Source organism: Chiroxiphia lanceolata, chromosome 6 (genome assembly GCF_009829145.1).
Source record: "Chiroxiphia lanceolata isolate bChiLan1 chromosome 6, bChiLan1.pri, whole genome shotgun sequence".
NCBI lineage: Eukaryota > Metazoa > Chordata > Aves > Passeriformes > Pipridae > Chiroxiphia > Chiroxiphia lanceolata.
In genome coordinates, this window is record NC_045642.1 from 530,029 (window position 1) to 553,763 (window position 23,735).

Here is a 23,735-nt window from a genome sequence, read left to right on the forward strand (position 1 = left end):
CGACGGACCAAGGTGGGGAGAGCATCTGAGGCCTTGGGATAGGGCACCCAGAGGGGCACCTGGCACCCCAGAGCCCTGTGGCCCTGCTGCGGGTGGGACAGCGACGCCCAGGACCTGCACTGGGGGCCCCACATCCGTCCTTTGGGGACGGGGTCAAGGTGAGGGGGGTGTAGACCCCCGGGCAGGGAACGGGGTAGTTTCTTTCTCTCTCTCTGGGTAAGATATATAATTTCTGCTTCTTCTTCTTTTTTTTTTTTGTTTTTTTTTTTAATATTTATATTTATATATATAGATATTTATATATACACACACCTGGTAACTCGGAAAGAGAAAAAAAATAGAATCCGTAACAATAATAATAATAAAAAAAAGTATTCTGGTTTAAAAACAATCCGTTCCTACCACGCCAGGCGAGCGGGTGATTGCACAAGGCCCACAAGTGGCTGGCGCAGCCGAGGCGGTGCCGGGGCTGCAGCCCCCCCTCCCCTCCTTTTCCCCCAGAGGCCCCCCCGCCCCGAGGGTGTGTGCCAGCCCCTGCGGCCCAGGGGGTGGAGAAGGGAAGGGCAGGGGGGGCCGCTGGGCCGTGCCCCCGCCCGGCTCCCCCGGGAGTCCACGAGCGTCCGGCAGCGCGTCCCTGGGGGCCGCCGGGGAGGAGGGGAGGGGGCGAGCGGCTCTGACCCTCATACCGAGATCTCGTAGGTGGTGCCCCCCACGCCCGACACCTTCTTGACGCCGCCGCGGGTGGGGCTGCTGAGGGGCACCGGGCCCGGCGGGGCCGAGCCCAGGCTCTTGGGCTGCCCGTTGGACTTGCTGTAGGCTGTTCTCATCTGCACCTCGTCCCTGCGGGGAAGGAAGGACGGACACGGGGTCAGGAGTGGGGACGGCTCATCTCAGCCACAGCCCTGCCCTCACCAGGGACCCCCAGCCCACTCCAGCTCCCGAGGGGCCCGTGGAGGTGTGGGGGGCACCAACTCTGTTCCAGGAGGAGAAGGAGGGCTTCCCTTGCCCTCCCCAGGGACCCCCAGCACTCATAGCCCACTCCAGCTCCCGGGGGGGTGACCAAGGAGCTGTGGGGGGCACCAGCTCTAGTTCTGGGAGGAGGATTTCTTTCGCCTTTCCTCAGGCAACCTGCAGCATCTCTCTGCATTTTGCTGCCCCATGGGGGTTGGAGGGGCACTGGACAGGGGGGCACTGAGCAGCCACCTCCCTGCAGGGTGAGGGTCCCACCCCACAGGCCCTGCTGTGCCTGTGCCATACTCACTTTGGTGCCAGTAAGGGCTGCAAGGCCACCTCCTCCGTCTCGGGGCCGCCAGCCTGCGAGGCTGTTTTTTGGCTGCTGTAAGACACGGATTTGCCCAGGTGGGGGGCGGCGGGCTGGTCGGGGGAGCCCAGCGAGCGCACCCGCAGCGCCGGGGGGGGCTCGGGCTTCCCGAAGCGGGGCAGGGCCGGGCGGGTGAGCGGGTTCTTGCCCAGCGGCGAGCGCTTCGAATCGTCCGAGGAGGAGCTGGTGCGGGGGGCGTTGCTGGAGGCCGGCGTCGACTGGATGCCCGAGTCCGCCAGCCCCGCGTCCTCCTCCCGGCCCGGGGCCGGCGGCTGCTGCAGCAGCTTCTCCCGCTCCTGGATGGAGGCCACGATGTGGCGGGAGAGATTGTCATAGCGCACGGGCGAGGGCTCGCGGGGCGCCGCGTGCTTGGGGGAGGCGGCGCCGGTGAAGCGGCCGTGCAGGTCGGTCTCTCGCTGCTGGGCGATGCGGGCCGACAGGAAGGGCGAGGTGTAGCCCACGGGCGGGTCGGGCTCCGGGCCCGCCTGCACCGACTCGAAGTCAGGGCTGTCGGAGGGCGTGAGCAGGCTGTCGTAGGAGAGGCTGCCGTTGCGCGTCTGGTTCACCAGGCTCTTGTAGGAGGTGGAGGTGGTGCCCTCGGAGCGGATGGACTGCAGGTGGCCCGTCTCGAAGCCCGTGCCCTGCGCCGACTTGAGGCTGGAGGAGCGGGAGCCGCTGGACAGGGGGTCGAAGTGGAAGCTCTTGCCGAAGGTGGGCGAGCGGAAGCTCTCGGGCTCCAGGCTCGGCTCCGAGCGGTAGCTGGGCTTGTGGCCGCTCTCGCAGATGGAGTTGGGCTCCTTCAGGCTGTTCACTCGGCTCAGCTGAGGGGCAGAGGGACAGCAGTCACCCACGGAATGATAACAGGGTCCCTGCAGAGCTCTGGACACCCATCCCAAACCCTCCCCACACCAGGAACACCGTCCCCTCGGGGCTGGTCCTCCTCACTGGGCCCAGCCTTACCTTGGCGCTGGTGGAGTGGGGCAGGGCCGCCGAGCTGCTGCTGCTGCTGTAGCCGGGCCGGTACTTGTACATGGTGGGAGTCGGGGGGCTGTCCTTGCCTAGCAGGCTGCTGTCTGCACCGGGAGAGAGGGGTACGCTCAGGGGGGCAGCGGCTCCCCGGGGCTGCGGGGAAGGAATGTGCCCAGCCCTGCCCTCCCTGCCCAAGAACCGGCTCCGAGCCTGGGGCGGACAGACCGGGGAGGGAGGGACGGGCTGGAGGGGAGGCGCAGCGGGGCGGGAGAGACGGAGCGGGATGAAGGGGTGTCCCCACAGCCACGTGTGTGGGGCTGGCACTTCCGCGCCCCTGCGGCAGCCCCGGCTGGGTGACACCCCGGGGGGGTGCACTGCACGGGGGTGCCGGGGCGCTCCCCCCAGGGACACACACACTGCAGCCCTCGGTGGGCAGCGGGGCGGGGCGGTGGAGCCCAGCCGGGGCCGGGAGAGCTGTGGGGTCTCCAGCCGCTGCGGGAAGCAGCTGCCACAGGCTCTGCCCGTCACATCCCACCTCTGGCCAAGCCCACGCAGGAGCCGGCCGAGACGCGCTGTGCCGCCGAGCCGGGCCCGCCACCGCTTCGCCTCCTCCGTCCCGGCAGCGCGGTGGCTGCAAGGCACAGCTCCCGCGGCTCCGGGCAGCGCCGCGCCGGCTCGGCCTCCTGGCTGTGAGCGTCCCGCAGGCTTCTCCAAGCACGAGGGGCCGCACACAGCGGCCCGGGAAGTGCGGCAGTGCCGATGCGCTCCGGGTCTGCCCTGCAGCCTGTTAAAGCCGCCTAGGGCCCTGGCTCCTGGCCTGCCTGGCACAGCCCTGGGCTCCCTTCCCAGCGGCTGCCGGGGCCCTGCTGCCCTCCTTACCCTCGGTGGTGGCCAGGGTTAAGTGTGTCCTCAGGCCCGTGTAGCGGCTGAGGTCGGGCTTAGGTGGGGGTGGCGGCTCGGCGTCAGCAGACTGGCTCTCCGTCACTTCCAGGCTCCCCTTGGACTGCAGAGACAAAGCGTGGGGGGGGTCAGAGGGGGCCGAGGCCTCAGCCCCCCCGGGCAGGCAGGGAGTGGGCAGTGGTGCTGGGGGCTCTCGCTGCCCCCCGGGCCATCCGACAGACCGCGTGCTCGGGGCTGGAAGTGCCAAGGAGGGGGGACCTCCAAAGGGTGCTGCGCGGGGAAGGACGGGACCGGGAAGGGCAAAGCCTCATGTGGCCGCTGCCACATGGGAGGGACACAGTTTCTGTCTTGTGGGGACACAGAACAAGACGACATGGAGGGGGACAAGGGACGTGACCAGGCTCACTCGGTTCTCTACTCACGGATGCAGGCTCGCACCCCTGGGCTCCGTGGAGGGCCCCAGCGCGGGCAGCGCTGGTCCCCACCTTCCTCACCTTCGTCCTCTTCAGCTCTGTCTGGATACCGTTGTCCATGATCTTGACGGTGATCTGACCATCCGACACCTCGGGCCGCAGGAAGGGGGGTCTCACCAGCACCGTCTGCTCGGCCTTCGGGCGCCCGAGGTACCTGGGGAGGGGGCAGGAGGAAGGTCACGGCCTGGTGGTTTCCCTGTGGACGCCAGGGCCGGGTGTGATGGGGGCCAGGGGTACCTGCACTGCCTGGGCTCACCTGGGGGCCGGGGAGCTGCAGAGGACTCGGCTGACGTTCTTACAGCAGCCGTTGGTGAAGGGGTTGACACCCCCACGGAACTTGCCCGTTACCTGCGGGGTAAAGGAGTGTCACAGCCTCGGGGCAGGCAGGGACCGTGGGGGGCTCGGCCCAGCCAGCCATGCCAGGGTTTGTCCAGCAGCCTCAGGGTAATCTCCAAGGACAGAGATACTCAGAGATCCTCTCCCTTATCCTGGTCCCTATTTAAGTGCTCAACTATACCCTGGAGGGGGAAAGGTCTCCCTGATTTCACCTCCCACCCCCCAGAAGTGCCCACCCGGCTCCATCCTCTGGCAGCACCCCCAACCCCAGGCTGCCCCTCAGACAACCTGTGCTCTGCCCCTCCAGCTCAGGGGCCTCCCCCTGCCTCAATCCAGCCCATCCACATCCGCCCTGCTCCGGGGAGCCCCAAAACGTGTCCGTAGGTGGCCTCACCGTAGCCCCACGGGCCCTACCTGTTCGTTGGTAGTGCGGCCCCTGGCCACGAGCACCACGTGGAACCCCGTCAGGCCAGCGACGGGAATGAAGAACAGCCCGGCCACGCACATCACCACCATCCTGCCGCAGCCAGCTAAGGAGGAGCCGCAGCCGTGCTCGGCACCACACCAACCCACCGACCCCCACCGCCCCCCGCCCGCCCCCGCGGCCCGTGGGGAGGATACGTGACGGCCATGCGGACGCCGGAGAGCTCCTCCACCTGGTAGAGCACGTAGAGCAGCCCGAAGCCAAAGACCCCCATGATGTGCGTGGTGAGCGACAGCAGGAAGAGGAAGAAGTAGCGGTAGTTGCGCCGCCCGATGCAGTTGTTGACCCAGGGGCAGTGGTGGTCGAACTCCTGCCGGGGGGTGGGGGGGCTCGGTGAGGGGGTGCTGCCGGGGCTCCCTGCCCTGCCCCGGGCACGGCGGAGGCCCCGGGAGCTCCTCACCTCCACGCAGTTGTCGCAGACGCTGCAGTGGGAGCAGCGCGGCGGGCGGTAGAAGCGGCAGGTCGCGCACCACTTCATGCGCACCTGGATGCCCTTGATCTCCACCGTCTTGTAGAGCGGGGCCCGGAAATCGTCCTCCTTGTCCTCGTCCTCCTCAGCTGGTGGGGACACCCCGGCACGGCCACGCGTCAGGGCCCGGCCAGCCCCTGCCTGCCCGAGCCGGAGGCACCCCGCATTGCCCGGCTGGCACCCAGAACAGGGACCCCCAAACACAGCCTGGGGGGCTCTCCTCAGCCTTGCCCTAGAACCCTGACACCACCCAAGCCCCAGGGGCCCGACATGGGGTGCTGAACCCAGAGCTGGCATCCATGTCATCGCCCGATCCCACCGGGCAGGGCGAGGAGGGCTCTCCACCAGCCTTTTGGGACCCAGAAACGCCTTTTACCTCAGAGGAAGGGTGAAAGGAGGCAGCTCTACCCGAGACCCTCGCTGGTCGGAGCTGGACTCACCTCGTGGGAATATGCCCGGGTCCATGAAGGTGGCCATGCTGAAGTTGGCGAGCACAAAGAGGAAGACGACGGCATTGTAGGCGGGGATGATGGGGGAGACGTAGAGACTGAGCCCCGGGCACCTGCGGGCAGAGCAGCAGTGAGACCCCCTGAGCCCCCCCACTGTCCCTACAGCTCCACCCAGTGCCCCCCACACCCAAACCAGAGCTGTGCCTGGGCCACCTCTGCAACCCAGGAAGCACCCTGAGTGCACGGTGAGATGGCTCCAGGTATCATCCACCAGGGAGCGAGACCCTCGCTCACCCCTTGTGCCCACAGCCCCTTGGGATCCCACTGACACACGGAGCAGCCGTGGTGGGAACAGGGAGAGCCAGGCTTTTGGCACAGGGGGCACTCAGGGGGACCCACCAGAAAATGCCTGTGCTTCGCCCTCCCTGTGCCCCACCAGCTGCACGGGGCACAGAGGGGACCTGCGAGAGGACATGAAACCAGCGCCAGCTCCGGCGCCTCCAGAGCTGCTCCCTGCTCCTCACATCCCAGAGACAGCTCTGGTGGGACACTGGGACCCCAACCAGCGCCCAGCTCCTCCAGGAGGGAATCACCCTGCTCCCTCCTGCCCCAGCAGGCAGCACGCTCAGGACAGCGGGCTTCCCCCTCGGAGGCGCCAGCGTAATTCCCTAATCTGCTTTGCTGCTGGGATTTAATCCCGCAGATCTAGGGCAGCATCTGTCCCTCTCTTCCCCCTGCCGCGCTGAGCGCCGATGGATTTGGGTGGCCGGAGCAGCGCGGGGCTGGGCGGGCACGGCGACATATGGTGCCAGCACCGTAATCCCCTGCGGGTTGGGGTCAAGGGGCAGGCACTGGGCCCGTCCCCTCCTCCACCACCACCCGCGGGGACGGGTCCCACTGCCGGCCAGGCAGCCCCTGTCCTTGTCACTGCAGCCCTGGGAGCCCCGGCAAGGCTCCAGCTGGGAACAAACCCTCGGCGCGGGGCTCTGCCCCCAGTGCAGGGCTGCCCTGGGGAGGGCAGATGTGGCAGGGGGTGGGGGAGTGGGCACACCTGCCTGGCACACACCTGCCTGGCACACACCTGCCTGGCACACACCTGCCTGGCACACACCTGGCAGCGCAGAGGGCGAGGCGGGCAGGGCGCTCCCAGCACCAGGCACGGCTCTGTGCCCCGGGGAGGGTGGGAATCATCAGTGGGACCTGCTCTCACGAGCCAAGGCCAAGGCTGTCCCCATCCAGATGCAGCAATGAGGGCAGCAGGAGAGCGGGAGGGCAGACCCTTGGCTTTGGGAGAGCGCTGAGAGCAGCGCAGCGGGGCCGAGCCCTGCTCTGCCACCTGCACACTCCTCCTCCTCCTCCTCCTCCTCCTCCTCATCTTCCTCTGGGACACCTCCAGGCCCCGCACACAGGACCAGGCTGCTCCTGCAAACCATCTTCTCACCAGAGCCCCTTCCTCAGGTGCCGCCCTCCCAGGCACACCAGGTGCTGCCTCCCCGCTCTGTATCGGGACAGCATCTCCTGGCGTGTCACCCCAAGCTCTGCTCCGGGCTGGGGAGCGGCTCCAAGCCTGGCACTGGCCCTGCCAGCCCTGCTGCCTCCTCTGGAAGCCGGCCAGGAGGATTCTCCACAGCTGGGGCAGGCTGGAGAGGAGGAGCCCTCTCCGATCCGTGCTCCAAAACCCTGGGAGAGCAGTGCTGGAGGCACGGGACCTACGTGACAGCAACGGGCCACAACCCGAGCGAGGGAAGAATCACAGAATCACGGAACCACTGAAGTGTTCAGGTTGGAAAAGCCCTCCAAGATCACAGAGTCCAACCGTTCCCCCAGCACCGTCAAGGCCACCACCGAACCATGTCCCCGAGTGCCACATCCACCCTGGTGTTTTTTGAACACCACCAGTGGGGTGGTGACTCCACTGCTGCCCTGGACAGCCTGTTCCAGGACTGGACAACCCTTTCCATGAGGAAATTTTCCCTAATATCCAACCTCAATTGCAATCTGAAGCAATCTTGTCCCATTGCTTCTTCCTTGAGGGAAGACACCGACCCCCACCTGGCTTCAACCTCCTCTCAGGGAGTTGTGGAGAGTGAGAAGAACACACCAGAGGCAAGTACCCCACATCCCTGAGCTGAACTCCCTCTCTGCCAGAGGGAGAGGGGCAGGAGGCTCAGAGGAGCCCTAAAAGTAGCAAATGCCCTTCCAGGATTCCTGTGGAAGGAGCTCCTCTCTCCAGGAAGGGAAATCCCAGCCCAAACCTTTGCTGGAAAGAGATGGAGGGGAGCCAGGAAGGCCCATGACTGGGCAACCCTCCTGCACAGGGAACAGCCAACAGCCAGGCCAAGCCAAGCACACGGCCTGGATCCTCGAGAGACAGGGAAAGATCCAGCTGCCTTGGAAAGCTCTGGGGCAGGCAGAGAGGGAAGAACTGGGGTGGAGCATTCCTGGTCATGAGCACAACGCTGGGGTCTCCTCCCCAGCAACCTCCTCCCCAGCAGCCCGCTGCCCTCCCGGCTCTCCCACACCCAGGCACCCCCGTGGGAGACAGGAATCCCCATGGAGCCAGTGGCCACAAAGCCAGGGAGTCACCTCCCGGGACCAACCCCACCCACAGGAGGGAGCAGGGTCCTCCACAGGGAGCAAAGGTGCTGCCCATCCCTGAGGGAACCTCCTTATTGGGAGCACGAGGTGCTCCTGCCTTTTGCTCTCCCGGACAGAGAGCGTGGGGCTGCAGGCCCTGCCCCGACCCCAGGGATGGCCCCGGGGAGAGCGGGCGCCAGCTCCTCAGGAGCAGGAGGAGGAAAAGGAAGATGAGGAGGAGGAGGAGGGAGGCTCCTCGCCATCACGGCCACGCAAGTCCCGCAGCACCCATCGGGTTCCCCCTCGGGATTGGACCGGGATGCAACACGCCCATCGCCAGAGGAGCTGTCGGGACTTGTCCCTGGCAGCACATGAGAGAACTCTGGGAACCTCAGGCACCCTGAGTCACACCTGGATGCAAGACAGGCTTTTTGCCACCAGTCATGCCCGGAGAAGCCCGTCCCTCCCTGCTGGCTCCCCGTCCCCTCCACAGCCCCTCGTCCCCTGCTCTCTCCTGGAGCAGAGCCGTCCCCAGGACGCCTCTCCTCCCTCCGGCTCTCCAAGGCCTGGCACCAACACGATCAATCCCTGCTCACCCTGACCCTCCCACAAGTTTGGGTCCCACTGGGAGTGGACACAGCACCGTTTCCCAATGGCACCAGTCCATGTCCTGGCTCCAGAAGGGACAGGGAGCCTGATAACCAACCACACCAGGAGCTGGGACTGGCCAGCAAGGAGATGAAGGAATGGACAAATGTACCCCACGAGGGAGCTTCCATCCTAAATCAGCACCGCTCTGAGAGCCCAGCAAGCCTGGGACCCTCGCTCCTCCCAGAGAAAGGCAGGAACATCCCCTCTCCCACTGCCCCCCCCTCCAGCCCAGCCGGCCTCGGCTCCTTTCCACAGCCACGTGCTCGGCAGCAGCTCCTCATTAAATTAATCAATTAAAGAGAGTTCTTGGCCCAGAGATACAAATCCTGGACGGACCAAAAGGCGTCCAGTGGATATGCTGGAAGTAACGCAGCCGGAGCCTGGAGAGCCATGTAGAGCCCTGGCTGCTCCCTGCCTGGGGGAGGCCTCCCAGAGCACCCCTCCCCAGCTTCCACCGTGCTTCCCAAAGGATGAGCCTGAGGTGGGACGCCAACAGCAAGCAGGGCAGCTGGCAGCTGCTCCAGCTGTCCTGGTCCAGGCGGGCAAGGCTCACCGTGGCCCTCGGAACCGTGCAGGAGACAAACCCCGGGCGCCGTGTCCCTGCCACCCCCGCTCCAGCGCCAGGCTGTTCCCAGGGAACAGCAGCACAGCTGCCCCCCGGCTGAGCCCCGTGTGAGCGCCGTGCCCGGGGTTTCACGGGCTGTTCTCAAGTAGGTTAAACAACACCGCTGACCTGTAATTACAGCGACCTGCCCAGCTGTTGCTGCCCTGGCCAAACCTGCTCCGCGGCGCCGGCTCCGGCGCTGCCTCTCACCCCGTGCTGATAAGAGGCTGCTCCCGGCGCTGCCACAGCCCGGGGCCGGGATGGACTTGGGGGTCCAGCTGCCTGGAGGGCCCCCCAAAGCACAGCTGCAGAGGCAGCCTGTCCCTCCCAGGTCACACACGGGGTGTCACGCACAGTGCAGAGGGCATCGCCCACTCCCCCCGCTTCTCCTGCATCCCTCTGGAGCAGGAGCACAGTCAGCGACTTCCACAGGCGTCTGGCAGCCTGGAGCGGCCAAACCTGGAGCCTGGGAGCTGAGTGACCGCTCGGTGTCCCAGCAGGGGACGGCCACACGTGCTGAGTGACACCACCAGCTGCACCCGAGCCGGACAGGGCGAACCAAACCCACTCTCCCCTTCAGTTGTTAAGTTTCCCTGTCACTGCCCGGTGGCTCCCAGGTGCCAAAGCCACAGTGACCTTCCCACCACCATCACAGGGAGTGGCAGGAGCCACCACACCCAGCCCTTCAGCCTCCTGCAGCTCCAGCTGACCCCCCAGCAGGAAAACCCCAGGGAGCAGGAGAGGCTTCCCGGAGCAGACAGTGCACCCCCTTCCCACCAGCCAGGACCCCAAACACATCATCACTCAGATCCCACCCCAGGGACAGGATTTGGTAGCTGGTGTGGCTGCCACGCTCCAGCTTTCCTGCCTGGCACACCATTCCTGCCTGGTACATCCTGCCTTGGCAGCTGCTGCTCCCTCCCAGGCTCAGAGCTGGCACAGCAGCCTGGCCCCCTCCTCAACACCCCCAGGCCCTGCCCCCCCACCTGCCACCCCCAGGGCACGTCACTAAGGCACGTGGCACGGGGCAGGGAGGCCCTGCAGGAGAGAGCAGCCCAGGGACATCCCCACACCTCCCCAGCAGCCAGTACCATCTCCCACCCTGGCAGACCCCCACGGCCCTAGTGACCCGTTGGCCACCCCCTCAGGCCCTCTCCAGGGACAGTGAACCCTTGTTTGCCCAGGGCAGGGCTGACACCGAGAGCCAGTGATCCGTGCAGAGGGCAGAGTTCTCCTCCCTGAACTCTCCTTTGCGGCTCACAAATCGATTACAAAGCTCCAAAAATAACACGGATCCTGCCCCGGCCCAACCAATCCACCCTGCCTGGCCACAAAAGGGAAAGTGATCCGTGTGTTTTCCACCCACAGGTCACAAACCAGCGTCCAGCCCCGCTGATCTGGAGCTGAGTGGTGACACGGTGCCTCACCAGGATCCCCCAGCTGGGGAAAACCGACTGACACAGGTCTTGCTGCTCCAAGAGCCGCCAGGCCACTCCACCACCCGGAGCACAGCATCCCCCTTCTCTCTGGGAGGAAGTCCCAACCCCTCTCCCTATTTCCCCACGTCCCCTGTCGCCCCCTCCAGCCCTCCCCGCCCTGGCCGAGCCGCCGGGACTCACGTGAAGGCGAAGAAGAGGGTGGTGGCTCCCACTAGGAAGATGGCAGCAGCGGAGACCGGGACGTACTTGCTGGGTTTGAATCTCTTTCCAGAGGCTGCTGGCATGTTGGAGCTGTGGTGGGGGGTCCGCCCCGCAGCATAGCCCAGGCCCCGAGGGAGTCAGAGCAGGACGAGAAGGGGAGGGGGACAAGGGCCGACCCCTTCCCGGCCTCCGCGCCCGCTCCCAGGCCAAGCTCCGACCAGGACGGATAATCCGGACGAGCCTCTGGAGCTGGTGGCCCAGGAGAGAAGCCCACCCTACGCCCTGCCCTGCAAGAGCTCTCGGGCGCAGGGGAGGAGGTTTAAAACCATCAAAAATTCAGAGCAGGGCAGGGGATTCGAGTTTAAAACAGCCGTCGGAGCGGGAATGCCGGGAGCCCTCGCGAGCCTCGCTCTCCGTCAGGGAACAGGCAGCCAAGGTTCCCAGGGGAGGGAATTCCCCAGGCTCGCTCGTCGCTTCCCACCCGGCCAGCACCCCGGGAAGAGCACGGGATCAGCAAACTCCTTGCGAAAAAGCCACTCCGGGAGCCTCAGGGAAGCCACTTCTCCTTTTTAATCCGCCTCCTCCGCGGTGCCGCAGCCCCCGGTGCTGCACAGGAGGAGGGGGTGGTCTCCAAGCAATCTGCCCCGGCTTCCTCGCGGCTGCCGTGCCTCCTCCTCCTCCTCCTCCTCCTCCTCCCCTCGCTGGAGGGGTCACGGAAACACTCTCCCTGATTTCGCCGGGATCCGGGGCTGGCTGGCGGTGGCCGTTTAATTTTATTTATTTCTCTCTTGTCTGTTAAAGCCGAGGAACAGCTGGTGCAAGGTTGAGCTGCAAATCCTTTCTTTCGAGGGGGGCGGAGGGGAAGGTCTGGCAGACTGTGGGTTTTCCTACTTGCTCCTTTCTCCTGAAGCCCCAGGCCCTTCCACGGGCTCGGTACCCACTCGGTGGTTGGGAACCGACAGGAATGGCATTAAATCCTCTCGGCAGCAAGCATTTCCCAGCAGGTGAACTGGGGGGACCTGGAAGGGGGCGTTCAGGGAGCTCCTTTACAACCCCAGCAGACACCCAAGGGTGGCAGTGGTGCTGAGCAGGTCTGTCTCACCCATGGCCCGGGAGGTGCGGGGGAAGATCTCAGTTTGTTCCAAACCGCTTCATTTTTTCCTCCCCTTCCTTCAGTAAAATCCTTCTTCATTCATCCATTCGTCTTTTTTTTTTTTTTTTTAAAAAAAAAAAAAGCTACATAAAAACCATTAAAACTTGAGGTCTGGCACACCACACAGCTCACCTGGAAAAAAAATAACAGCAGGAATTACTATGGCAAGAGAAGGGACAGAGCCATGTGTGAACACCAAGGGAGAGGCCAGTGAGCTCCCCAGTCCCTACCCCTTCTGTGACCCCCCCAAGAAACCACCCTGAGCCCCGAAGGAGTGGAGGCACCCCACAAATTCCTTCCTGCAGCTCCTGCTCAAATCCCAGTGCCAGCGAGCGCCGGCTCCCTGAGGTGCAGAGGCTGAGCAGAAGCTCCAGGACTTAACACAGGGGTGGAGATCACAAGAGGAAAAGACATCCAGGAGTCTCATCCCCTTCCCTGGAGGGTAGGAGACGGGAGAGGCCCGTGGAAAACACCATTCCCCCAACCGGACACGGTTTTTGCAGCTCTGGATTCATCAAGAACTGTAGTGCCAGGACAGGGGGGAATGGATTTGAACTGCCAGAGGGCAGGGTTCGGTGGGATACTGGGAGGAAATTCTTCCCTGTGAGGGTGCTGAGGCCCTGGCACAGGTTGCCCAGGGAAGCTGTGGCTGCCCCATCCCTGGAAGTGTCTAAGGCCAGGCTGGATGGGGCTTGGAGCAACCTGGGATAGTGGAAGGTGTCCACTAGGAAGCAAGGGGGTGAAACTGGACACCCTTCCAACCCAAACCATCCTGGGATGCCATGGTTCTGTGAAGGACAGCTGGCTTTTCACTGGGCAGCCCCAAGTGCCTGAGGGTGCCCTTGGGAACATGCCACCCTTGGTTGATGACAAGGACGCAGGAGGGAGTGCCACGGACAACAGGAAAACCAAACCGTTCTGGAAACGGGAGCAGGAGGCCCCGACCTGCCCCCAAAACCCCAAACAGCCACGAGCCCACCCCACATCAATCACATCCCACCAGTTCCTGCTTGTCACCCACCCTCCCCTCGCTGCCTCTGCCCAGGTCTGAACAGAGCCCAGCGTCTCCCTGCCTTCCTCCACCTCCCCAAGCTTTTCCTTCGGGGTGGACACGGGGAACTCTCTGGTGCTGACCAAACGTGGCTGAAGGCCGGGAGAGCTGCGGCCCAACATCAGAAAGGCACGTTTAATGACAAGGATGTGTTACAGTGAGCTGGGTCCAGTCCCAGCCACCCCGGCTGACTCACGGCCCGTCCTCCGCAGGACCCGAGCTCAACTTCCCACCCCAAGGTTTCACTGCCCTTGGGACGGGGAGGAAATGCAGGGACGATGCTCCGACCAGCCGGGAATGTGCTGGTTTCACCTGGCAGCAGCTCCAGTAACACCAGGGAAAGCTGTTTCCCGTGGCAGGGACAGAGCTCCCTGGAGAGCTGCAGCTTTCCAGCCCCGCTCTGCGCCCACCGGGCTTTGGGGAAAGCACCAGCCCCTACACAGGGTTTGGGGAATAGCCCAGCACCCCACAGAGCCCAGCCCTGCGACAGGGGCCGACAGCAATTCCAGGATGGGCTATCAGCAATTCCAGGGATGGGCTGTTGCAAGTTCAGGGCCGACAGCCCGGCTGATTGCTTTAGCAGCAGCAATCTGCTCCCAGCCCTTTGAACGCTCCGCCATGGAGGCACAGCCACACCTCGGGCTCAAACAGAGCCTGCCAAGCAGAAGGGGGTGCTCCCTGATATTCCTCCCTCTGGAGATCCCCACCCTCCCCCGGCGGCCCTGCTCTGCCTCGGCCCTTCCACCCCAAGATCCAGGTGCTCTGGTGCTTCCCTGCAGAGGTGCCGGAGCCAGCTCCCCGTGGAATCAGGTACCCGTGGGACAGGCCACCTGAGCTGGGGGGAAAGTCCCAAGTGCTGTCATTAGTGACACCCAAGCGAGATCTGATGCAAATGCCTGTTTCGTGCCTGGAATAACTCCACAACTCACCAGGAGGCTGCCGAGCCCATCCCGACTCCCAGAGCCACGACACAGCTCTGGGAATGTCTCCCTGATCCCCACGGCATGGCAAGACCCCCTCAGAGCCCCCCAGCCCTGCCACAGAGGCCAGGGCAGAAGCTCAGCCCAGCCCAGCCCAGCCTGCCAGAATCTCTGCTCTGCAGTCCCCAGGGTGCCCAGGAGAAACTCAAGGAAAATCCACCCCGAATTCCCACAGATGACACCAATTCAGGCCACATTCCCACTGATTCTCTCCCAAACACACATGTTCCTCCCCAGCCACCCCCCTTCCCAGCCCTGCAACCTGCCCACCTATGGCCTACCGACCCCTCCTTTCCCTGCACCTTCTCCCCAAGCCCTTTGTCTCTCTGGCCACATTGTCCCCGTCCACAAAGGGCACTCACAAAATTCCCTGCTCCAAAGAGTCCCCAGCTCATCTCACTTCCACGTGACATACACGGGCTCTGCTCTTGCCTCCCATTCCTTTCCCTCTGCCTCTTCCAGCCCAGCAACTCCTCCTCTCCTGCTCCTCCGGACCTGCCCTGCTCCTTCCTCCCCCAGAGCCTCTGTCACTGCTCACTCCCCTTTCCCTCTCCCACAGAAATTCCACCTATTTTTCCCATCCTAGCACTCCCCTTTCAGAGCATTTTCCCAGTCCTGCTCTGCTCAGCCACCTCTGGAGCACTCATCTCCAGGGTTTCCCTGCACTCATACAGGGGAGCTGCTCCTGTTTCCCTCATCTCCCTTTCTGGGGATTTCCTTTAATTCCCAGTTCCCTCCCTCGGGACACGTGCAACTGCGACCGCTGTCACCTTCCATTTCTCTGGGCCTGTGTCTCCTTTTCTTGGGTCAAGGCCCTGTAAAGTCTCCCTGATTTCCTCCTCTCCCTCCAGCCCTTGTTCCTTCCATGCTTCCCACCCCGCTCTGCTCATCTGCTGCAGCCTCCCTCCAGCCTTTCCCGATGCAGCCGTGGTGCTCCGTGGTTCAGCCCTTCTGAGGCCTGAGACAGGACACAAGGGGTGAGGGAACCCGTGTGCCCAGCTCCCAACCTTCCCTCCCTCGTGTCCCTGCAGCTCCTCGCTCTGCTCCTGCCTGGGAAGGAGGAAATACACCCGGGAATTAACCCACCACCGCCCAGGATGGGACCTCACGGCACGGGGAGGGGAGAGTTCCCTCTCGGTTCCCGGCTCCCAAACCTGCGTCACCCGCTGGGATCCGCAGCTCCCGACCTGCCCCGATCCAGCCGAGTTCCCATGGCGCAGGGCAAACACACAAACAATTCCTTCCACGTGAGGCAACTCCCAGACAGGGCAGATCCAGGGCTGCGCCGGGAGACGGGATGTGCTTTACCTGTTCCCACTTTTGTTTTGATCGGCTGCGCCCGGGAGTTCCACGGAGCCATTCCAGAGATCGCCGCATGCTCAGCCCCGGCACCGGGAGATTCCCTCCTCCCTCTGCAGCTCCTTCTGCTCCCCCTGTCCTTGCACGACCAGCTCTCACCTACCGCTTGACGTGTAAGACTCCAAAATCCATCAGAGAGGGCGGAAACGTTCCCGAACCTGCCCCACCGCAGCCCCCCAGCACGACATTCCCCCCTGGTCCCCGCCCTGTGTGCGAACAGGAGCCCCTGCCCCGTTCTGGGGGACACTTTCCTGCTTTCAATTCCAAAGGAGGACGCACAGCAACCTGCGTTTGGACGCCGGGGCTTCTGGTGGAACTGCTGCATCCTGCACACCCGCCTCTCTCCCACCCAGGTAGATGTACAGGGGTGTTAAAGAGGATGAACGCGGAAAATGGACCAATATTGCACTGCAGACAGCCAGAAGGCTGGAATCGCTCTGTGCTTATCTCCCGCCCGGGGCTTACACCGCTCCCATCCTCCTTTTCCGGCCCATCCCGCTGCTTTACGCGGGATTAGCCCCGTTTGATGGGCAAGGCAGGAGGAAACAGGTCTCGTCCATCGGGGCCCTGTCCCACCGGGCCCCACAGTGAGCAAATACAGACCCAGGCTCCTGTCACTGTGCCAGGACACACCGGGCACAGCTGCAGGTGGAAGTGTCCCCAAACAGGCCCCTCACAGGGGAGTTCAGGGTCCCCCCTCAGACCCCCCTAATCACCCCCCTCTCCATCTCCAGCCGGGGCTCATGGCCTCGGGAACCAACGGGAATAAACGTCTGCTAGAGCAGCGCCTGGGCCCGAGGGAAGGAAGGTGATAACTGGATTAAGCCCAGGAAGAGGCTCCAAGATCAACCCTCCTTGCTCCGATCGAGACGAGTCTCTGGTGGCACTTCACGCCGCCCAAACCCACCCTGGTACAGAGAATCCTGCCTGCCGAGCGCCCAGACCCAGCTCTGTGCCGGGGCGGGAGCCGGCAGGTCCGGGGGAACCACTTCCCGGAGCCGCGGGGGACGCGGGGGCAGCCCATCCCCTCCCGAACCGGCGGCCCGCCGCGGCCGGGAATCCGCGGGGCGGGGGATCTGGGGAACCGCGAGGAGAGGCCGGGCTGGAGCCGCGCCGGCTCACCCCGAAAACCCGCGGAGACGCGACCGCGCCGCCGGTGCGCGGAACGCGGCGGGGAAGGTGCTCCCGGGGGCACCGGGGACGGGCCCGGCTGCGGGGCAGCGAGCGCGTCCCCCGGCGGGTTCCCGGCCCCAGCCCCCGGGGCACGGCGGAGCACGGCCCGCTGCCGGCGGGGCAGGACGAGGAGGAGGAGGAGGAGGAGGAGGAGGAGGAGGAAGCGGCGCTCCCGTGCAGAGGCACCGGCGGCCATCGGGGCAGGGTCGGCCGTGCGGAACGCGGCGGGGATTGAAGCCGCGGACGGGGACACCCGCGGGCGGACGGAGTGAGGGGCCGGTACTCGCCCGGGAGGTGGGGGGGGGGGTGTCGCCGGGACGCACCGGAGGCACGGCCCGAGCGGCGCGCGGGGGCGGCCGCCGCGGGAGGAGCGGCGGCGGGGCCGGGGAGGAGAGAGCGCGGTGGTGGCGGTGCGGGAGGTGCTCGCGGCCCACGTGACTCACCGGCGGGAGGCCGCGCGCGGCGGCTCCGGGCACGATCGGCGGCGGCGGCGGCGGCGGCGGCTCCGGGCGGGCGGGGCGGGGCCGACCCGAGCGCGCGTGCGCGCCGAGCGCGCCCGCCATTGGCCACCGCCCCGCCGCGCCCCGCCCCGGGAGCGGAGGTGCGCATGCGCGCGCGGGGAGGGGCGGGGCAGGGGGACACGGGTATGGCGGCTCGGGGCCGCGGCGCATGCGCGGGACGTACCACCACGGGGACGCGTGGGGGGACACGGACACGCGCACGGACCGGCGCACTGCGGGCGCGGGGGGGGGGGGAGCGCGGGGACCGTACCGCACGACCCCTGGGAAGTCCCCCTGCCCTCCCGCTCCACCGACACTGACCGACAGCAAAAGGCTTCCAGATTTAATATCAAACCGTACAAAACAGTATAAAAGCAGAGGGTGGGAGCACTGCCGGGAGGAATTAGGGGGGCACGCACCCGGGGGGGGGGGGCTCGCACCCGGCTGCCCCCCCTACTTGAGGTCCATGAAGCGGATGTCCATGATGAGCAGGAAGTTCTTGGGCAGGGGCCGCGGCGCCGGGGACAGCACGGTGAAGACCTGGCGCTCCAGGTCGACCCCGGTGACCACGATGAAGCCGGCCACGCTGGTCTCTGAGATGTTGTCGTCAGGGCCGTCGGCCGTGCTGACGCTCAGCAGGTGGTGCACCATGTCCCGCCCCGGCGTCACCGGCACCAGCTTCAGCTGGTTGTCCTCCTGCGACATGCCCAGCGGCAGGCACGAGTCCGGGATGGTGGGCGCGCCCACCTTGTAGATCTTGACGTCGGAGAACTTGACGTCGAAGGCGTGCGGGTAGAAGCAGCCGCGGAAGCCGTAGAAGTACTCGCGGATCCGCTCGTCCCGGCACTCCCGGCGGAAGTCCTTGGAGCGCTCCACCACGCCGCCGGACTTGGGCAGCAGCACGGTGCGCACGAAGTGCGGCAGGTCGCGCTTCAGCTCGTTGTACAGGCGCTCCTGGTCCAGCACCACCACCACGTCCACCTCGAAGGCGGAGGCGGCGTGGACCAGGGCCTGGTAGCCCGAGCTCTTGACCCAGCCGCAGGTGTTGATGACGCAGCCGCTGACGGAGGCGCGCCGGTTCACCTCACACCGCTGGTTGAACACGTCGGCCAGGCGGGACGTGATCTGCGGGCACAGCGGTCACAAGGGGGGGAGTCACCCCGGGGGCACCCGTGTGTCCCTCCTCATCCCACCCCAGGTCCTTCCGTACCCACTCAACGCCTTGATTCTGGGCAGTCGCCCCAGGGGAAAAACCATGGAATGTTAAGGCTTGGAAGGGACTTTAAGGATCATCCCATTCCGACCCCAACAGCTTCCACTAGCCCAGATTGCTCCAAGCCCTGCCAAGCCCGGCCTGGCTGGATGGGCCAGGGATGGGGCACAGCCACATCCTCCCCTGGGCAACTTCCAGTGTCTCACCACTCTCACTGGGAAGAATTTCTTCCCAATATCCAGCCCAAATTTCCCCTCTGTCAGTGTGAACCCGTTCCCCTTTGTCCTGTGACTCCAGTTCCTGGGAAACAGTCCCTTCAGATACCGGGAGGTTGCTCTGGGGTCCCCGCACAACCTTCTCCTCCCCGGCCTGAACAGCTGCCTCTCTCCCAGCCTGTCTGCACAGGGGAGGTCCTCCCGTTCCCTCATCAGCTTCACATCCTCCTCTGCACTTCCCTCCCCCCAGCTGGGGAGGAGTGACTGCACCAGGGCGGCAGAGCCAGGCCCTGTTCCCAGGGCTGCAGCCAGGTCAGGGTTCTGTCCCCAGACAGCCCCCCTGGGCGCTCAGATCCCCTCAGCTGTGGGGCTCGAGGCAGGGAACAGCCCAGCCGTGGCCCCTCAGCCCCTCTCCCCTCCCCGAAGGGGCTCCTCCACATCTGTCCCCCCGCCACCCTCCCCGCATCCCGGGGCACAGGGATCGTCGGAGCTGCTCCCAGCCCCCGGCGGGGGGGGGGATCGGGGGATCTCCCCCGGCGCTCACCTTGTTGTAGAGCTTGATGTTGGTGCCGGGCGTGGTGGAGCCGAAGTGGTAGACGAGGGGGGCCTGGAGGGAGAAGCCCTCCTCCACGTCGGCGGGGCGCTCGATGTACAGCGCGCCCATGGTGCCGGGGATGGACACCGAGCCCTGCCCCACGTCCAGCTCCACGAACGTGGGCCGCCGGCCCAGGCGCACGGCGTAGTTGAGCAGCAGGCGGCACACGGTGGTCTTGCCCACGTCGGTGGGTCCCACCACCATCACGCGGGGGCCGCGCTCGTCGTCGCGCTCGGCCTGGCGCCGCATCTGCTCCAGTGCCGTGTGCGTGTTCAGGTAGAGCAGCATCGGCGTGTCCCGCGACACGTAGGCCACCTCGGTGCGGCCGCTGAGCTGCACGGTGCAGCCGTGCCACGTGAACACGGCCACCTTGGCGCCCGCGTCGAACGTGAACTTCTTGTTGCGGGTGAGCTCGGTGCCGAACACCTCGGCCATGCCGGTCAGCAGCTCCAGCTGCACCGTCTGCGCCGCCTCCACCTCGAAGCGCAGCTCCGTCTCCCGCTCCAGCTCGAACTTGGCCACCTGCTTCTTCTCCTCGCCGCCGTCGTCCGCCATGACACCGCCCCGGGGCTCCCGGTACCGGCGCCCGCCGCCGTCGCGCCGGAAGTGGCGTCAGAGCGACGCGACGGCGGGAGTACTGGACGTTGCGTCACGTGGAGCTCCCTCATCACGTGGGGCGCTCTGGTCACGTGGGCGGGGGAGCCGTGGTTCGTTTGCATCTCATCTGCATATCGTTTGCATTTCGTACGCGTATACGTGTGTGCCTGTCTGCATTCCGCCCTCTCATTTGCATCTCATTGCAGTGCCTGTGCCCCCCCCCTCCCTCCCCCGATCCCTCGGGGTGGCTCCCGGGATCGTTCGCATGTCGTTTGCATGGGATTTACACGCAGTGCCGCCCCCCCCTTCGCCTCGCCTCATTTACATCTCATTTTCGTGCCCCCAGGGGGCCACCGAGCGGTGGGGGGGGGAGTCGCGGGGGATGTGAGGGGACAGAGGGGACACGAGGGACACGGGGGGACATGGAGGACACGGGGGCCACAGGGGGCCACAGGGGACACGCAGGGACACAGGGGGACACGGAAGACACGGGAGGACCGGGAGACACGGGGGGACATGGGGGACACGGGGGACACAGGGGGCCACAGGGGACACGCAGGGACACAGGGGGACAAGGCAGAACACGGGGACACGGCGGGTCACGGGGACGGGGGGGAACAATGGGACATGGAGGACATGATGGACACAGGGGACATGGGGGACATAGGGACACTGGGGGGCACTGGGAGGACAAGGCAGAACATGAGGACACGAGGACATAGGGACAGGGGAGACACAGGGGGACACGGGGACACGGTGGGAAATGGAGGACATGATGGACACGGGGTACACGGGAAAATGAGAGACACAGGGGACATAGGGACACGAGGGGACTGGGAGATGTAGGGGGACACGAGGGGGGACATGGGGGAACTATGGACACGGGAAACATGGGGAAATGGGGGCCATGAGGGGACCGGGAGATGCCGAGGTACACAGGGTCCGCAGGGACATGGGGGACACGGAGGACAAGGCAGAACACGGGGACACACGGGGGGACCGGGGGACAGACGGTGGGACCGGGGGGGTGCCGGCGGCCGCAGCGCATCCTCGGCGGCCGCGCTGACGTCGGAGGGGCGGGCGGTGACGTCACGGCGGCGGTGGCGGGCGGTGACGTCACGGCCGCGGGATGAGTCACGGTGCCGCGATGCGGCCCCCGGGCACGCAGGGCCCCCCCCGCGCCCGCCCCGGGGACAGCGGCGACAGCGGCAGCGGGGACAGCGGCGGGCGGTGAGCGGCCCCGGCCCCCGGGAACGCACGGAACCCGGTACCCCCCTCGGGGCCCCCATCGTGCCCTCCCCCGAGACCCCCAAAGCCCCACCGAGCCCCCCGTCCTGCCCCCCAGCGTTGCCGAGATTGCCCCCCCCATGGCGGTACCCCCTCCTGCTGCCCCGCCACCCCAAATATGCCCCCACCTGGCACCCCGTCGGCTCCCGGAGACCCCCATCATAGCCCCCCGGGACCCACAATCTACCCGCTGGGACCTCCATCATCTCTCCTCGGAACCCCCATCATCTCTCCTCGGGATCCCCAATTCCCCTCCTCGGGACCCCCATCATCCGTCATCAGGAACCCGAATTCTCCCCCTGCCGATACCCTCAATTCTCCCCCTCATGTTCCCCCATCAGCCCCCCTGGGGACCCCCAATCTCTCCTCCTCGGGACCCCCAGTTTCCCCCCCCCGGGACCCCTAATCTTTTCCCCCCAGAATCCCCAATCTCCCCCCCCCGGGACTCCCACTTCCCGGGGACTCCCAGGCGTTTCGAGAAGGTACCCCAAACCCCGCTTGGGACAACCCCCCCGCCATCCTCCCCCTGTCCCTCGGGCCTCCCTCTCCCCCCCTTTCTCGGTGCCCCCCGGGGTGCTGCCCCCTCACTCCTGCCACGAGCCGCCCGGTCTCAGCCCGGGCGATCGGGGATCGGGATCCAGCAGTCCCGTCCCCTCCCCCCAATCCGCCTCACCACCCCCTTTTCCCCCTCCGCAGGCCGCCCCCCCCCCTTTCCCGCTCCTTCTGCCGGGGGGGCCCGGCGGAGCCCCCCGAGCGCGGCCGGGCGGGACGGCGGCTCTGGGCGCGCTGCTGCGCTGCTTCCCCTGCGAGCGGCTGTGCGGGGGCTGCGCGGTGCCCCCCGGGGCGCTGCCCCCGGCCATGCCGCCCCCGCCCCGCCGCCGCCTGCCCCCCGCCGCCCGCCTGCCCCCCCGCACCTTCCGCAGTTACCTGCCGCGCTCCCACCGCACCTACAGCTGCGTGCACTGCCGGGCGCACCTGGCCCGCCACGAGGAGCTCATCTCCAAGGTGCCACCGCCGGGGCGGGGACTGTCCCCCCGCGGGACATCCTGCAGTGTCCCCCGGGGGGGGGGGGGGCAGGACAGCGGGTGTCACCCCCACCGTGTCCCCGGGGTGTTGAGCCTCTCCCCAAGGTGGCACTGGGACAGCCAGTGCCCCCCCATCGTGTCCCCGGGGGGGTGCTGGGACAGTGAGTGTCACCCCACCGTGTCCCCGGGGTGTTGAGCCTCTCCCCGAAGTGGCACTGGGACAGCCAGTGCCCCCCACTGTGTCCCCGGGGGGGTGCTGGGACAGCGAGTGTCACCCCCACCGTGTCCCCGGGGGGGTGCTGGGACAGCGAGTGTCACCCCCACCGTGTCCCCAAGGTGTTGAGCCTCTCCCCAGGGTGGCACTGGGACAACCAGCGCCCCCCCCCCATGGTGCCCCTGGCACGGCAGGTGTCCCCCTCTGGTGTCCCCAGGACATTCCCACGGTGGCCAGCCTTGCCCGAGGGCAGGAAGCCTCACCCCACGCAGTGCCCTGGGGGTGGCAGATGTCCCCCGTGGCGCTCCCGTGGAGGGGACCGTCTCCCCCTCAGTGTCCCCAGGGGGGGCAGGTGTCCCCCCGCTGTGTCCCCGGGGCTGGCAGGGTGACAATGCAGCAGGGTGGGGGCACGCAGGGGGCGCAGGGGGACGTGGAGGGAGGGGGGCCGGGGGAGGTGAGGGGCTGACCAGTGACTCTGGCCGTGTCCCCCCAGTCCTTCCAGGGCAGCCATGGCCGTGCCTACCTGTTCAACTCCGTGTGAGTACTGGCGGACCCCGGGGACGGTGGCGGGGCAGAGGGGGTGGGTCTCAGGGGGTCCCTGGGCTGGCTGCCGTGCCCGTGGGACAGCCCGCTCTCGGCGCAGGGTGAACGTGGGCTGCGGCCCGGCTGAGCAGCGCCTGCTGCTGACGGGGCTGCACTCGGTGGCCGACATCTTCTGCCAGAGCTGCAAGACCACGCTGGGCTGGAAATACGTGAGTGCCCCTGCGCTGGCACCGCCATCCCCTGCGGGCACCGCCCGGGATCCCCAACCTCTGCCCCGGACACCCCTGGGCACCCCAAACCCACCCTGTGGGTGCTGCTCCAGACGCCCCAAACCCCTTTTCTGGGTACCCCAAATGGGCACCCCCTGGCCACCGCAAACCTTCGCTGCGGACACCCCCGAGCCCTGGGGGAAGGCAGCACCCCGGGTGCCCCCGTCGGGGTGCGGGGGGCTGACACGGCCCCCCCGCCCCTTCCCCAGGAACAGGCTTTCGAGAGCAGCCAGAAGTACAAGGAGGGGAAGTTCATCATCGAGATGTCGCACATGGTGAAGGAGAACGGCTGGGACTGACGCGGGGGCACGGCTGGGACTGGGGGGCACGTGGGGGCACGTTGGGGGGCTGGCGCTGGGTGAACCCCTCCTTTGCACCTTCCCCGTGCCCGCCCTGGTCGCGGTGCCCGTCCCCAGCCGCGGGGGCTGCGGGGCTTTTCTAGGGCAATAAAGGCTTTTTTTTTTTAGGAAGGTGCTGGGCGTCACCTGCCCCCGGTGCTGCCACCACCCCTGGCTCACCCTGGGGTGGCACCGGGCACACAGCTGGGGACCCGCGGGCACACTGGCACAGAGTGGGGGTCCCTGAGAGCCCCGGCGTGCCCTCCCCCGCTCCCCCTCCCCACGCACAGGAGCAGTGAGGGGCTCGGAGCCTTTATTGGGACCCCGAGCTGGTGGGGAAACTGAGGCGC

At 66.3% G+C, this 23,735-nt stretch overlaps 3 protein-coding genes across 5 annotated transcripts; 1 reads left to right on the top strand and 2 right to left on the bottom strand.

The window, feature by feature from the left end:
- Positions 1-275: 275 nt before the first annotated feature.
- ZDHHC5 (zinc finger DHHC-type palmitoyltransferase 5) lies at positions 276-17,087 on the bottom strand. Of its 2 annotated transcripts, none has more exons than XM_032690892.1 (12): positions 17,033-17,087; positions 10,853-12,158; positions 5,393-5,514; positions 4,884-5,041; positions 4,621-4,793; positions 4,414-4,516; positions 3,920-4,011; positions 3,685-3,817; positions 3,170-3,293; positions 2,282-2,394; positions 1,262-2,142; positions 276-840 (listed from the first exon to the last, which is right to left on the bottom strand). In XM_032690892.1, the coding sequence occupies exons 2-12, from the start codon at positions 10,954-10,956 to the stop codon at positions 681-683; spliced, it is 2,163 nt and encodes a 720-aa protein (XP_032546783.1). In that variant the 5' UTR covers positions 10,957-12,158; positions 17,033-17,087; the 3' UTR covers positions 276-680. The 2 variants fall into 2 exon arrangements, with proteins under 2 accessions (XP_032546783.1, XP_032546784.1); XM_032690893.1 differs by lacking the exon at positions 17,033-17,087 and adding an exon at positions 15,366-15,558.
- Positions 17,088-17,417: 330 nt separating this feature from the next.
- CLP1 (cleavage factor polyribonucleotide kinase subunit 1) lies at positions 17,418-19,737 on the bottom strand. The gene is made up of 2 exons (XM_032690961.1): positions 19,062-19,737; positions 17,418-18,214 (listed from the first exon to the last, which is right to left on the bottom strand). The coding sequence occupies exons 1-2, from the start codon at positions 19,665-19,667 to the stop codon at positions 17,543-17,545; spliced, it is 1,278 nt and encodes a 425-aa protein (XP_032546852.1). The 5' UTR covers positions 19,668-19,737; the 3' UTR covers positions 17,418-17,542.
- Positions 19,738-20,864: 1,127 nt separating this feature from the next.
- On the top strand, positions 20,865-23,513 carry YPEL4 (yippee like 4). Of its 2 annotated transcripts, none has more exons than XM_032691703.1 (5): positions 20,865-20,976; positions 21,693-22,001; positions 22,729-22,772; positions 22,879-22,987; positions 23,257-23,513. In XM_032691703.1, the coding sequence occupies exons 2-5, from the start codon at positions 21,855-21,857 to the stop codon at positions 23,344-23,346; spliced, it is 390 nt and encodes a 129-aa protein (XP_032547594.1). In that variant the 5' UTR covers positions 20,865-20,976; positions 21,693-21,854; the 3' UTR covers positions 23,347-23,513. The 2 variants fall into 2 exon arrangements, with proteins under 2 accessions (XP_032547594.1, XP_032547595.1); XM_032691704.1 differs by having other exon boundaries at positions 20,917-20,939.
- Positions 23,514-23,735: the final 222 nt, after the last annotated feature.